The following is a 15,616-nucleotide window of genomic DNA, read 5'->3' on the forward strand; positions in this document are numbered from 1 at the left end:
GAAAACCTGGAGCAAACTTTAACTCATTTGTTACCGGAGGGCCTATGTAGTGTTTTCTTCGCTTTTCAGGCTTCGGTGGAGATTATGAATATTGAAATATTACGTCCAAATATTCATTACTCAAATCCGTCACACCTTTCGACAACCCGGTTCCCGTACAATCTGCAACCGTTGAATATGAATTCGAAATTCAGTTAAAGCATAGCCAGAAATGCTCAAAACATCTCGAACCTTCCCCAGTTCGATCCATTGACTCGTTTGAAGCCCAACGTGGAGCCCGCTCCGGAGAACCAGTTCTCGAATTTTAGTCGCAAATTTGAAGGTGCAAGAAAATTGCTGCCATCATGCCATTCGCTGCAAAACTGAAGAGAAGACCCCAAAACTCTATTACACAGGCGCTGCGATAAGATCTGGCCCCTCGCCAGATCGCCTTTGGCTATATCTTCGCGACAGCACCTAACAGCATTGCCAGCATGGCCCCTCGAAGCAGAAGAAGAAGCAGACCTTATGCATTTACGGTGCAAGCTGCATACGCCCTTCGTGCTACTGATGATTACCCCTATTCCAAGGTGGCGCGTCCGTTTGGTGCCCTCGGGGCACCAACTGCAAACGGCCACGATGACAATCACGCAATCAAACTGGCCACCAGCAGCAGGCAGCAATTTTGGCAGCTTTTTAGCTTGCTCGAAGACACGGACACAGCGAAACTTCTTCAGGTCTGCTGGCCCACTAGAGCTCGGCTGATTCAGATAAAGTTATCGTTTTTTTCTGTATTATCACGATGCTGGATTATTAAACTGAAACTTGTTCACCGTGTGCAGCCCCGGATAACCTTCCAATACCTACGACCTACAATCTTTGGCCCTAGCCATAATTCGTATTTAGTGGCCCGCACAAAGCTGGTCAAAAGTTCTTGATACATTTTTAAGCGAAAATAATAAACAACAGGCTCATTTAACAATAATAGAAAACTAAAGAGTACAATACAAACGGAGCATAAAAAAATTATTAAAATAAAAGCCATGAGAAGACTTCTTCACCGATTCACAGTGTTGGCCGCGCTCTTCTCCCAACAGTGGCTTACCCAAAGCGTGGCAACTTCGGGATCCTGTTTGAGGAAAGACGGCCGCAAATTCGTTCTTCTCGAACCGTTCTTGGCCATAATTTTCCCAACCGGTTTGAGTTCGCGTCTTCGGGCGCCTCATGAATGATGCTGCAGCAGAGAAATTGGTTTAGTTTTCCGTGAATGGACCCAATCTTTGTTACCGGTTGTAAATTTTCGGTCCAGCTTCTCACCGGCTTCGCGATGCAACGAAACAACACCTGAACCCCTGGAATGCCCGCAATCAGTTTAAGCTAACCGCTCGTCAGACGGGCGCACCCTATCCAAAGTGACCACCGTTCGCGTTTACAAAACGGAATCGCTATTTTGTATTATTTCAAGCCGTCCTTAAGCTGTTGAAGAGGAGGCTACATGGGAGGCGTTTCGTGGTGTTCCGCTTGGGTCGCTCCGACTTCAGCGCCAACCGGCTGTGCTGTGGCGCAGATGGAAAAATGTATCCGCCGATTTTAATCCGCATCCTGCCGCGTTTTTGCCGATTATGCTGCGGCCCTCTCTCACGCTGAGGCACACATAATAAGTGCATTTTTAATTTTCAGTTTTAATCCACCGTATGCCTGGGTGTTCCAGTTTTTGTGTGGGTCGTAACACAACGTGCACTCTATTTTATCATCTTTTTCAGTAATTAAAACATCATTTTGAGCTCCAGCATCGAAATTGATCGATATTTTACACAACTTCGCCGGTGAGGTATTATGCTCGATACGGGGCGTCCAAAAGGCCTTTCATGCTTTCGTTACAGAATAATTTCATGCAATAGTTTAATATGTTTAGTGATTTCTGCTTCAGCTGATCATTTATCAAGCGCATCAAAAGGCACATTAAATTTATTTGCGAACCACTCCCATGGGTACAGCAGCACATCTTGTTAAAACCTCCGAATCCAACCTCGTTCGGGAAGTGCGAAAAGCGATCAAGACCCATCGCCGCCCATCCGAATGACAATACGAATCCATTAGTGGCACTTTCTATTTTCCGGGCTTCCGATTTTCGGTAGACTCTATCAAACCCAGTAACCCAAAACCCTCGTCCCGATTCTCGTTGGCACTGCGTTCTGCGATTCTGCAACTTTGGATATTCAGGGTATCAATCCGCTGTGGCCGGCTCGCCGTGGATATCGCTTCTCTCTTATATTTGTTTTGGAACGTTCGTTTGTAAGTTTTTTTGCTATCCCAGGAAGGGGTCGCAAGGACACGATGTGATATCCACTTGTTTCCGGCAGTAATCGGCACCGGGCTTCGAGAGCTTCGATGTCCGATGCCGTGTCGAAACGGTGGATGATAATAGAACCGTTTCCGTTTCGAACAGACTAGAACGAACCTAGCCGATGCCATTACTATACAAGGGAAAGCCGGAGCCCGACGCTCAAGAAATTGAAGTTTTAGCTTAAAGCGTAACAACTACTCCCGGAAAAGGATGTTGAAATGAAGAAAACATTCGAGTTATTTATCACACTCGGTTAGATGTTTCCGTTCTCAATTCCTTATCCATGTCATACCACTGAGTGCATCAGTGTAAATTTGACACAAATGATGTTAGTCAATTCCGTAGCAAAATCTCACCCAAAACACGATTCACCGATTGATGCTAATCCAACTTTTCCCGAATTACACTCTCTCGCTCGAAGCCGTTGGGGATGATAAGGATAAATATAGGATTGGTAGCTGTCGGAGCTTGGGACGGGGACATCCCAAGCGAGACTCACATCAGTTCCGCGAACGCAAAGGTAGCAAAGGAAATATGATTGAATTTGGTTTCCAGTCCGCAACTTTGATTGGAACGCGCTAGTTCTGCGTCCGCTGTACATTTGATTGGTTCCTTTTTTTTCGGAGCTGGAAATATTTGTACGTTTTCCTTTACTGTTCTGCTCCCTCCTCTGGGGGGCGATGTTATCAATTTTACTTTAGTCGTTTGATCCGTTAACAGGCACCCGTGTTTGATGTGTTATTTTTGGAAAAAACTTTCGTTACAAAAATTAAAATAAAAAACAGAAAGCAACAATTTTTTAACGCTAATCAAATAACTGATGTTCGAATGTCCTTCATCAACGCTAGCAGATCCTTAACTTCCCCAACAACCGGGAGGACCTCTGATGACTCTGTAGGAATAAAATCTATAATTTACTCTAGAGACGGCTGTCCACAAAAAATATCGTCTGATACAGCACTTCGGCTGAAATTTCAATAATCAGCTTATTTTTTCTTATTTCAATCCACCCACGTCGTCTGCTGCTGGCTTTTTTGCACTGATTTCCATTCGCTCTATTGGAATGGCCAAGGCAAACTTCACACTGGAGAAGAGTAATAAAATATATGCTTTGTGGCATACTTTGGCAGACACTAGCCGACCGGGCCGGTACATGAAGGGCAGTAGAACACTAAACATACACGAAAATAACACATCCCCGTAAAGTGTGGCATGGAATTGAAAAGTCGTAAGCCGCCGAGCTGGAAGTTTCGTCCTGGTTTTTCTTCCCGATATTCTCCCGTTTTTTCCACGCGGCAGGCCATTTGGTTGGTGATATTTTATGGTCGACAAATTTATCGATAGGGCGCGCCATTCGCCGACGATCATCTTCCGGGATAAACGGGGATTCAGAAAACCACATCCCAGTGGTGGAAGAAAAATTCTTCCCACCAAGCCACAAAAGTTTGGTGTTTGAAGCTGGGGTCCGAAAGTTACACACCAAGGGGAGAATATATTGCCAAACACAGTTACACTGGCCTGGGGACGGCCGAACCTAATGTAGAAAGTTTTCTCGTCTTCGCCGCGAATGGTATGGTAATGCTGTGGATTTAGGCAGATCGAATCTAATAAATAAACGACGCTACCGCTACGATTGGCCCGTTAACAAGTGACATAAAGCTCCAATTTATGCTCCATTCGCCGCTCGTTGGTGGGACGGATCGAGTGCACACGAAGAAGATTTAGTTGATTTGCCATTGTTACCACGACACGTTGAATGCACTCAGAATTCACTAAGTTCACGACAACCTCCAGGGTGAGAACTTTGTCATTATGCTAGCAGGAAGTTCACTCAACAAGGCACGAAAGGCACTCCACCGTGAAGAGCCTTGCCGCCCAAATATAGGCAAGGTTCCGCAGAATCGCCACGTAACAGTTGGCCACAGCTTCTTCTGTTTTGTCCCTTCCCGCAAATACCCCATTCTTGTCGAAAACCTACTTGCGGTGCTGGACAATTATTGGAAAACTTTGACCACCATCATCGATTGGAAGACGGCCACAGAAAGGCCGAATGGGGAAAACAATTCCACGTTCCAATTGGATGTTGGCAAACGAAACACCCTTCGGAGAATGGTAAACATGTGTAGAGTTAAAGTGCCGACAATTAGAGCGCCAGTTGTAAAACCGTTACTGAGTATTTAAATATTTTCATTTGGTTGGATTTTTTAAAGTGTCTTCATGGTTTAATATTAAATTTCACTGAATTTTACCTACATTTTCTTCCTTTTTTTTTGCTCCTAGGACTGTCACGGATCAAAGGACAACCATCATATGCCGGTACAGGACGACACGCAGAACTACCACATCGAGAGCGGATTCCAGAACCTGACCCACACCAGTGTCACCTTCCGGCGGGCACTGGAGACTTGCGATCCGCACGACATTATCATTGGTGTAAGTAAGCGTCTTCGGCGTAAGAGATGTTGCAATTAGCCAAACCCAGTGGCCCACTGAGCGTGTACCGTAATTAGTGGAATCCTGTTGTGAAAATCTCGTTAATTGGCGGCACGCCGGTCGCCGGTCTTCCAATGTCAGTTTCCGTAGTCAAACGTTGACATCTCGGCCTTAGTACACTCGAACAATGCGATGAACGTTGTGACTGAATTCTGTGGCTGTGAGCGGGGTAACGGGAAAACTATTCTGCTTATCACCTGGCTCTAAGGAAAACCAACCAGCAGGATTCTACCAGACGGAACCGACTCGCCGAACATGATAAGGCACGAACACAAATAAGGACCGAGCTGCAATGCACCGTAATGGGCAGCGTTTAGTGTGTCTACGGACTAAAGAACTCCAGAAGTGCTTTGCTTCATGCTGTGACGGCACATATTCCTCGTAGCCACTAGGCTTGGCGCAGATTCGGTCCATTGCATGGCGAGTTTATTTGTTTCGTTCCTTTCTACCGCACCGCACTAACCATCTCAATTCTATTCGTTTCTTGCTTTTCTGTGCAAGTCGCTGCCTCTATTTATTCGAGCCGGACCACACATTGGGGCGTGCATTTTCTTCGCTCGTCTAAAAAGGTGTCATTGCGCTGCTCTGGAGAAAATGTGGATAAAGTCCGACAAAAAGCGAGACTCATGCTCATGGCTTCCTATGTCTGGTCGTTGAGTGGGTTGGTTGGTTGGTTTTCTGACTACTCTAATTCGTTCGTAGTGTCTAAGTGCCAGTGCATTCACCTTTTTTCATAAGTTGATGCTGGATCAGAGCAACCCTACTTTCAGTGGAGATTGTGAGCTTAATGTCCACGGATGACACTTCGTGTTTTCCCAAGGACGCAACTAATTCTAGCTTTCCTTTCAAGACTCCAGCCGCAGTTGGGAATAAAATAAAAAAAAGATATTCACTGAATAATGTTGTGAAGCAACCAGCCGTAGCCAAGGTTTTTTCTACACATATCCTCGAGAACGCTCGCCAACGAGCACGGCCCTTAATGGTGGGTGATTTGCATTGCCGTTAGATGCAATGTACACACAATAAACGAATCCATTACCGTGCTAATCCTTGAACGAACCATTCGCCGGAACACTCTCGGTGAACGATGCAGTTTAGTGCAATCGGATCCTCGGTGCTATATTCGCTGAAGAAGAGGCTTTTAAAACAACGTTTCGGAACGTGCACATGGAATTCGGAATTACATCTCAAGCATAAAAATACGATGTTTCAGACGTGCTTTTAGGAAGGATTTGAACAATGTCCGATGGTAATATTTTATAAATATATATGTACCATCATAGATAAGAACCTTACATGGCAACTACACGGCAGTTGGTGAACATATTTCAGTTGGTTCATTATGACATTGATCCTCGCTGCTGAGCGTAAAAGAAAATCGAAGAAAAGTGTCTCCCAGTGTCTTCGGTTTTATATTCTTTGGAATATCATTTGAAACACCCGCGACACTTGTTGCCTAAACTCATTCTCGCGCCCTGTCTTTCCGCCAAAGGACAAACACCGGAACAAAAATAACCATCCTCGGCAAAGTCGGAAAACTTTCTCGTTGGAGCGGAGCACAGCAAATCGCAACCAACGAATCGCGGATACAGACTCGAAGTTGAGAAAATTAAAAGTTTTTCCCACAATTATGGCCATTGTGCAGTGGGTTTAATGGAGTTCCCTTAGCATTGGCCTCAGCCCATTGTTCTTACCCATCGGCCAAAGGATGGAAAAGTTGGCGAAGGATTCATAATTTGTGACCATTCCGGAGCCTTGATCTTGTTTTCTTTAAATTCACACACTTTTCCGGCTAGCCAGCGAAAGCTGTCTGCAACGAATTAATTTAATAAACATTTTAAGGAAACAATTCAATTACACTGGCTGCAGTGCTCCCAAGTTCCTATTGCCTGTTTACATTGCAGTGTGTACAGCCGAAACGTGCTCGAAAGCAACAACCCACGGAGAGTTGAAGACGATGCTACTCATAAGATGATTAAGAAATCTTACACCCCTGTAATGAGGGCGTCCGATAGAGAGGACATCTTTTCGCTGCTGGTGTTCCGCGGTTACCGAGGAGAGTAAAACCAAAGCCAAACGATGCGATAAAATAACTGTAGTGTGCAGTGGTGGAAGGCTGTCGGAGGGATTCGTGGTCCCCGAGAACGGAGATGCAATTTCAAACTACCATCGTACGCGCCTTCCTTATTCCAATCTTCTTTTGAACATAGCCGAGAGCACGACGAAGCTCGAACGAAGATATAAAAACAAAACCGCATGAGTTTACCAACAACTATGAGCTTTTCAAAACTTAGTCCCAGCAGCAGCTCCGTAATTCATAGCGGTTCACGGTGGAGTCCGTATCGTAATAAGATCGTCTAATGTTTATGTGACAACGGAGCAGCTGAGGATAGTAAACGCTGCTGTGTCGCTTTAAACAGATCTGAAACTTGAAAGTACCTTAAACAGCAGGCATTCGGGAAGCGCGATTTTGCAACCTTCCCGTCGGGAAAGGACGAACGCGCAGATGACAGAGTCCGCTGCCGATTGAAAATGATTCAAAGCAAGGATGGCTGCTGTACCCACCTGGCATCCTAAAAGGATTCGCGAACCGGTCGTGCGTTGAACTCGACCTCTGAACCCTCCGAAATGTCCGCGTGTCGTTGGCTTGCGAATCTGGCGTTTGGCCTTCGTTCGTCCTTACGCGTGTACTGCCTGGGCGTGTCAATTGGATTGTGCCACGACACAAATTTAAGACACTTCTCCGTCTCGCAGAATCTTAAAGGAACGAAAGCTCCGGGCGTTGGCCGAAACACTTTAAACAACTGTTTGACTAACATTCCAACCAATCTTCCTTCTCGTTCTCCAGGCCGATACGATGAAGGTGCTCTGGTCGTACGGTGACCGGGACCCGGTGGCCGGCAGTATGAAAGGTCACAGCAAGAACCGAGGTGCCCGCTCGATCCACTTTCTCGGCCCGATGTTCCGTCGGCCCGCGGATCTGCGGGACGATCTGCGCCAGTGGGACGTCACGGTAAAAAACGTGTCCATCGACGCCAGCATGGACACGCTGTACTGGTGCAAGATCCTGAAAGCGCCCACCTTGCGCGAAAAGCATCACATCATCGGCTACGAGGCACTACTGACTAAGGAAAGGTAAGAGTCGGTCACCAGCATCAAACCCCCCTCCCCCTGCCTAGTGACAGAGCTTCAACAATAAATCAAATTAGAAAGTTCTTTTTAAAATAGAAGAGCCCAAAATGAACGGTTTTAATGAGCAGGTAACCCAACACCGCATCACCGTTGTTTCCCGGTTCGATTTGCTTTAAATCATCCTCTAATTAAACACATGTCAATAAGAAGCGGCAAGCGATCGGCCAACAGGAAGAGATTCTTATCACACGGGACACATCCTATTAATTGGCATAACAGTTTTTTTCGCAAATTAAGTGATAAATCATAACCCAGCGCAGGAGAGAGGCAAACCCTCGGCGGGATAGCGTTGCTGGCACAAACGTGAAGCGGTTACCAAAAATAGAACAGGAAGTCGCCAAATCAAGTTTTAAAGAGAGATGCTATCTCGATGCAAGAATTCAAATGAGTTGGCCTCAACGGGATGGGGACAGACCTGTAGGTTCTCTCTTGCTCTCTTTACGTGAACCTCTCAGGGCACCGATTTGATAGAGCACCGCTTAAATCCCGTAATCATATTTCAATAATGACTAATAATGCGAACCGTATCAGCACGCGATGATTGATGATAGATTTTAATCGAAATTCAGCATAGTAATTAACAAGTTACTGAATTCATATCGCCACTGAACAGGACAAAAAACTCGATCCCGGTTTCAAATTTCAATTAATTGATCGATGCAGTTTTTCGTTCAACAACTTTCGAATGGCTGAAATGAGTGCATCGCTGGCCTCGCTTAGCCGCAGCATATATCGTCAGGATGTATCGGTATAATCCGTTACATGGTATCACTTCCAGTCCAACCGTACTCCGGGAACATGATTTGAATTAAATGTGGCTTCGTGTGCCGAGTTTATGGTGTAGTTTAATTAGTAGTCGTATGTTGGAGCCGTTCCTTCAAAAGCGCCACCGGAAACTCATTTATGGACGTCATATTTTAAGCTTCTTGATTGATGGACTCCATCCAGGCTCACTGAAGCGGAAGGGTTGCAGGCCATGCGTCTGGGTAATGAAAGCGATTAATCGTTGCTGATTTGTGGCCAGCATAAATGTAGGCCTTTCGCGAGCGGTGCTGTCAGAAGTGCGTCAGTTAGCCATCTCAATTGTTTTTGGCAGATTTCTGTTATGTAACTTGTCTTCAATTAACCGCGGGCCTCAAATTTCCGTTGCAGCTCCACCAAACAACCGCTCGTGCACCACATGACGCTCTTCGAGTGCTCGACCAACTCGTACCCGGGCTCGGACCCGAACTCCTGGGACGTCTGGGTGAAGAGCAGTGGGGCAGTCTGCAACAGCAACCTGCTGACGCCCCGTGACTGGGACTCGTGCATCACCCCGGTAGCGACGTGGGGCGTCGGAGCGTCGGGCCAGTTCCTGCCCGAACACATAGGCATCCCGATCGGTGGCGATAAGGGCGCCCCGAAGTACTACATGCTCGAGGTGCACTACGACAATCCGCGTGCCAAGCGCGTCCTGGACCATTCCGGCTTCCGTATCCACTACACACGCCACGTGCGTCAACACGACGCCGGCATGATGATCTCGGGCGTTTCCGTCTCCGACACGCAGATGATACCGCCCGGCCAGAAGCTTTACCGCAACGTGGGGATCTGTGGCCCATCCTGCACCGGTGCTGTGTTTCCCGTGGCCGGCGGTATCAACATTGTGTCCGCGGCACTCCACTCGCACGTGGCCGGGCGGAAGATGAGCCTACGGCACGTGCGTGACGGCAAGGAACTGCCGCGCATCGTCGAGGACGAAAACTACAACCACAACTTCCAGCAGGTCCGGCAGCTGGAGAACGAAACCAATGTGCTGCGGGGCGACTACCTGATAACGGACTGTGCATACGAGGTACGGTGGGGGTCCTTTCAACCCTCCCTGTGGTAGCGATGTGACTGACCAGGGCTGACTATCCTTCTTCTTGTAGACCGTCGGCCGTCGGAGACCTACGTTGGGTGGGTACGCGACGAAACAGGAGATGTGCCTGTCGTTCATTACCTACTACCCGAAGATCGAGCTGGCCGGATGCTACAGCATGACCCCGGTGAAGGAGTTCTTCGAAACGTTCGGTGTGTTCCAGTTCTACGCGATGAACATGACGGACGTAGAGAACCTGTTCCTGTACAACGGTAACATTCTGGACCTGCTGCCAACGACCGTGTTTCCCAACTTTGCCCCCGGCGGGGACGTGGACGACGAGCAGAACCAGCTTGCGATCCGGGCACTCCAGAACGCGAAGGAGTACAGTATCGTCGAGGAAGAGGAGGACCTCCTGTACCGGGAGTCGATCCTGAACAAGCTGATCATCTCCGATCCGGTCGAGTTTCACGACCGCACGTTTCTGTCCCACCTGAATCAGCTCCCGTGGGGGGAGCCGCTGTTCACGCGGCGTGTCGAGCAGAGCATACTCACCGGGAAGCACATGACTTTCTGCCGCGTGTCTAGTGACTCTATTTCGGTGGTTCGTATCCGAAGACAACGATGCAGTATGTTTCACAAGTTCCAGCTCGTTAACCTTTGGTTCTTCTTTTGTAGGCATCGGAAATTTTCAAATATCCCGTTTTCGATACGTTTGTGAAGGCGCCCAGCCAGTGTCCGTACCATCTGTTCATGGAACTATCGAACCACCATACCTCGACGGCAGCTCGCCGGACAACGACGATGTCCAGCACGAAACTACTGATTCTGGCGCTGCTCGTCATCCTGCACCGACAGTTGACCTCGGCGAACCACTAGTGCGGTGGAACCGGATGGTCCGGAGGAATCCTCCGAATCAGAGAAACTCTTATGGTCGTGTGTGTTTCATACCTTTATTTATTGCCGACTCCCGCTGGTCCTCGCGGTGGTTCTGCGCATCGCCTCTCCCGGGGGATAAATTATGCAACCGCCGTCTTATCCTTCCGGCCCCGTTTATCTTCTAAGTTATTTAATAAGGCTCTCGGCGATGGGGATTCTGCATTCACTAATTTATTCGCCTCAAAGCCCATTGTTCCACGGCGGGTTCTATATCTTTTACCTTAACGGATATCACTTTTACTCAATCTACGAGCCACACAAACGCTGTCGGTTGTCAGGATCTATCAGGACCAATCTACTCTGGTCTCGGGCAAAAAACGGGCTTTTTCGATTTCGGCTTTTCGCTGTCAGGATTCTCGCGTCGGAACGCTTACCATTACGGATCGCCTATCGTCATCGTCGTGATGAGGTCTTTTCATGTGGATGAATTATTCGGAAGTTTCCGTAAACCGCGTTCGCTTCGCTTCTTCACGATACATTGAAAACGGCCCGGGTCGGCTTAGCGCTAAAATTTACTGGTAATATTTATTGATCTCGCTTCGCGGTAGGGATTGTGTGACACAGGATTCGTTTTAGTTGTTGCGTTTCCAGACTCTCTGCTTCTCGAACCAATAATTTGCTGAGGAAAGAGTAACTTCTTGAGTTGTATTCACCGGAGTTCGTCACAGTAGTCATGGTTGGACCACCCGGAAATCAACCGGTGACGACCAAATGGTGCAGCAGGATGAAAAAGCCAAAGTTTAATCGTCGTCGTCGTTCAGTTCAGGGATCCTTCGGCTCCCCTCGATAGGTGTTTTGACCTAACGGACGAAGAATAGGTTTAGGTTTAAGTTGTACTCTTCGTGTACCTTTAGGTGGCAAGTTCCGTGGGCACTAGAACAGAAACGAAACGCATCCAGCGTGCTCCGAACCGGGCCATGGTATGTTCCCAACGGGTCCAATTCATCATAAACGCATATTTTATGGCCAGATTAGAATCCAAGATCAGGTTGCGGAGGAAACCACGGCGCGGATGTAACGGCACTGGCGAATCTAGTGCCGCTGTGTACAGTAAACGTAAATTTAACGTTCACGTAAATTTAGTTCTAAACGATACTATTTAAGATGCAAACAAATGTACGAATGAATAATGAGCGAAATAATATGTTAATAAATGTACGAACGAAGTAATATGTTAATAAAGAAAATAACCAACGACAAGGCGAGCCACATTTTGTCCATTCGAAAGGATTCGTCCAATGAATTGATTGATCATGAGAACAATTTATCAGCTACTCAATTGACTTTAATAGTCAATTTGAATGCTAGTAGTGCTGAACCCGGGGTATTATACGTAATATTGTTCACATTGCGCCTCTGGTGGCCGCTTACGGAACTACCACAGATACGGCGGCTGTCAAACTGGTTTGTTTTCGTTTTTCTTCCGATTTGTTTACCGGCTTAAAGAATCTTGATCCCCGTGTTTGACCGGTGCTAGTTTTCGATTGCTGATAAAATGGATCTGCTGAAACCCCGAACCGTGCCCCTCTCGGAGGAAACCATACTGTGGTTCGAGTTTCTCCTGAAACCGGCTCTCCTGACGAAGCATCTAAACAAACCTAATCCCGGTGCGGCACGGCACTAGCGGCTGAACTTCTTTTAGTATCGTCCCTAATTTCCACCTTTTTCAGACCCGTCACCGACCGATCTGATAATCCAGTTCCTATCGATTACTCCGGAGGGTCAAAACCCGCACGACGTTAGCACCACCCCACCCGATCCCGAAACGAGCGGCCCACAAAAATCGGACGGTCTGCGGTACACGAAGAAACAGCTGGCACTGAAGGTGCTCGCCCTCAAGGTGGCCGCCTTCATCCGATGGGACTTGGATCAGCTCGAGCGAAGCCTTACGGTGGCCCGCCAGGTACAGCTACTGGGCGATTTGTGCAGCATTATGGCGGGCAAGATGGTCACGTTGCCACTGTCACTCGTGCACGAGTCCCCCACGGTCGCTGTGGACGGACCCAAGCATGCCCTAACGTTCGCGCTTACCCTGTACCACCGCTGGGTTCTGCGGGCCCAGGTGCTCCGTGCGGCGGTCATAAAGAACACAAAACCCTTCAACAACCACACGTAAGTGTCTTCGTGGTGGTTCGTTTGCATTCAAATTCACCACGGTACTCTGCCCTCTACTTACAGTCAAACGGTAACGGAATCGGTCAGCTTTACGCTGCGCGATGAATCGTCCATTTCGGCACTCGAACCGTTTACGCAGCTTAGCATCGACTTTCTGAACCAACTTCTGCAAGAACCGCACACGTTTCGTGTGCTAACGTACGATTCCTTTGTACCGCTCGATTCGAACATCGACAACACACAGCAGCGCTTCGAGGCAGCCCTGGCCATACGGGCGTGTGAACTGCGTGCCCAGATTCACTACGATCTTTGCATGTACTATCTGTTCGTGCAGCGGTACGAGCTTGCCCGCCAGCATGTGCTGCTGTGTAAGGAAAACTACACCCAATGGCAGCGGGAAAAAGGTGCTGGCCGGGGTGGACCACCGCTGTACTGTACGGTCGATGGGGACGCTCTGCAAGGTTACCTGCTCGCGTGTGGCGTAACGGGAGAACCGGACGGGTTGTTACAGCGTTTGCACGAATCCATCCTCAACCACTACTCCGACATCGTGGTCATTCTGAAGGAGGACAACATCCGGCGCGAGATACCGATGACCCAGCGCAAGCTGCTCGAGCTAAACATCGAAGGGTACAATGCAATAGGCAGCACCGACGGTAACCCGGTCGAACAGAAGGAGCTCGAGTTGGCGGTGGTGGCACTTAACATCATCCGGTATGTGATGGACGGCGAGAACATCCTGAGCTGCAACGTGGCGCTGCAAAAGTACAAACACGAGCAACCGAAACTGATCGAATCGTTGTTCCAGTACGCGGACGAACAGTACGATCAGTTCGCCGAGGAGGATCGTACACTGTTGCGGCGATACTTTTTCGACATCGTAACACTGTACGGGGCGGAACTGGGAAGTGCAATCGAGGGGTTCGTTCGAACCTACCCGAGGGTGGTGTCGGAACAGGAACTACAGGACTATCGCCAGCAGCGCTCCGAACCCGACACGCAGCTGTCCGGAATTGCTGTTCAGAACGATTGGACCATTCCGGAAACGAAGAGTAAGTTTAAAAACAACCAACCGATGGGCGGTGGTCTCTAAATTCATTTCTTTTTAGATGTTCGACTTGAAGTGGGACAGCTAGAACGGCAACTGATATCGTGCACCTCGGCCAACGCCGTCCGCAAGCTCCTGGTGAAACTGGCCGGCACCAATCCCTCGAAGCCACTGTTCACCATCAACCCGAGCTGGTCTATCCCGTACGCCCTGGAGCAGATCCTGATTCCTCTGCAACGCGGTTTCCTGCAGGACTTTGCGTACATTCTGATCGGAAAAGCACACGAACTGGCCGCACGGAAAGACTACGCCACCGCGCTTACGTTGCTGACGGTGTTGAAGAACGAAACCCAGCGTCCCGAACTGGCAGGCAATCCGTTGGTGACTAAGCTGGGAAAGATGGTGTCCTGGGAGGGACTGTACATTCAGATCCAGCAAGTACTGGCCGAGTGGCCGCGCAAACCGGCGGACCAGCAGCAACTGATACGCAGCTGCAAGCAGTGCCTGAACACGATCATCGGTAGCAACGCAAGCACCGATCTGATTCCGCATGCCAAGGTGCTCGAACATTGCGCGGCACTGCTGTTGAACTTCAACGAATGGAACGCACTGCTCCTGCAGCCCGACAAGCGGTTCCCCGGTATTGAACTGTGTTCTGCCCTCACGCAAGCGTTCCTCGATATCGAAAAGTTCAAGGGCACCAAAAAGACAAACCGCGAAGCGTGGGAACTGGTGCTGCCGATGTTTTTGAATGCACCCGGCTCACGCCAACGGCAGCTAGCACCGGACAGTCCGCTCGTGCTGTTGATCGCGAAACTGCGCGATCCGCTCGTCATCTCGATTATGCTCTCGCTGCTGGCCAAGCTGCACAACGTCGTGAAGGATGAAACGAACTTTGACATGAACGCGGAGTACATGTTCCTGTGGCCAGCGAACGTTAACAAGTAGGTTTTGGTGTGCAATTTTTGAAACTGGCAACCATAACAAACGGTTCCCTCTCTCTCTCCAGCACATCGGTCTACAATCTGAAGCTGGTGGCCGAAGCACTCAATTTGCTGCTCAACCAGGCCCTCAAGTATTACCCGAACAACATTCCCTGGATCAAGCTAAAAGGGGACGTGGAGTATGTGAGCAACAACTACGAGGCCGCGATGCGCTTCTACGTGACGGCCCTCATCTCCGGCACGGAGTACTGTACGGTGCATCTGCAGCGGCCACTGTTTGACGATTTCCTCATCCGACGCATGATCAAGTGTAGCTCGAGTCTCGGTTGCTTCGTACAGGCGGCCGTCCTGTGCCAGTTTTTCGACGAACCCGACTACGGCCTGGCGTTCAAAAGTATCAGCGAGAAGTCGTCCAGCTACGCGGACGCGATGGACTCGTACTATAGCTGCATCTGGGACCCCACGCTGCTCGAGTTCATCGTCAACTGGCACTACAAGAAGGGCGAGCACAAGCGGCGCCTGCAAACGGTAACGATCGTCGTACGAATCGTATGTTCCGTGTTCAATTTTCAAATCTTTCCTTCTCTCCGCAGATTGCATTCCTCGGACAGCTGGAGCTGAATGCCAATAACAACGAAGAAATCAAACGGGAGGCTGCCGCCGTACGAAAGAACCGTTTCCTGCGGTCCCTCGCCAAGCAGTACATGTGTTAAGACGTT

General features: G+C 48.8%; 2 protein-coding genes across 2 annotated transcripts in view; both read left to right on the forward strand.

Annotated features, from left to right (window-relative positions):
• Positions 1 to 10,730, forward strand: part of LOC131216483 (MOXD1 homolog 1) — a 37,521-nt gene extending 26,791 nt beyond the window's left edge. Inside the window, exons 2-6 of the mRNA XM_058210993.1 lie at positions 4,607 to 4,759; positions 7,668 to 7,954; positions 9,164 to 9,845; positions 9,922 to 10,455; positions 10,530 to 10,730. Of these exons, the coding sequence (XP_058066976.1) occupies positions 4,607 to 4,759; positions 7,668 to 7,954; positions 9,164 to 9,845; positions 9,922 to 10,455; positions 10,530 to 10,730 (1,857 nt within the window). The remainder of the gene's footprint in view (positions 1 to 4,606; positions 4,760 to 7,667; positions 7,955 to 9,163; positions 9,846 to 9,921; positions 10,456 to 10,529) is intronic.
• Positions 10,731 to 12,281: 1,551 nt separating this feature from the next.
• LOC131216239 (integrator complex subunit 8) lies at positions 12,282 to 15,610 on the forward strand. The gene is made up of 6 exons (XM_058210680.1): positions 12,282 to 12,397; positions 12,461 to 12,902; positions 12,969 to 13,957; positions 14,015 to 14,897; positions 14,963 to 15,425; positions 15,491 to 15,610. Exons 1-6 carry the CDS (start codon positions 12,286 to 12,288, stop codon positions 15,608 to 15,610), a joined length of 3,009 nt encoding a protein of 1,002 aa, XP_058066663.1. The 5' UTR covers positions 12,282 to 12,285.
• Positions 15,611 to 15,616: the final 6 nt, after the last annotated feature.

The sequence above is a fragment of the Anopheles bellator genome, chromosome 1, assembly GCF_943735745.2.
Source record: "Anopheles bellator chromosome 1, idAnoBellAS_SP24_06.2, whole genome shotgun sequence".
NCBI lineage: Eukaryota > Metazoa > Arthropoda > Insecta > Diptera > Culicidae > Anopheles > Anopheles bellator.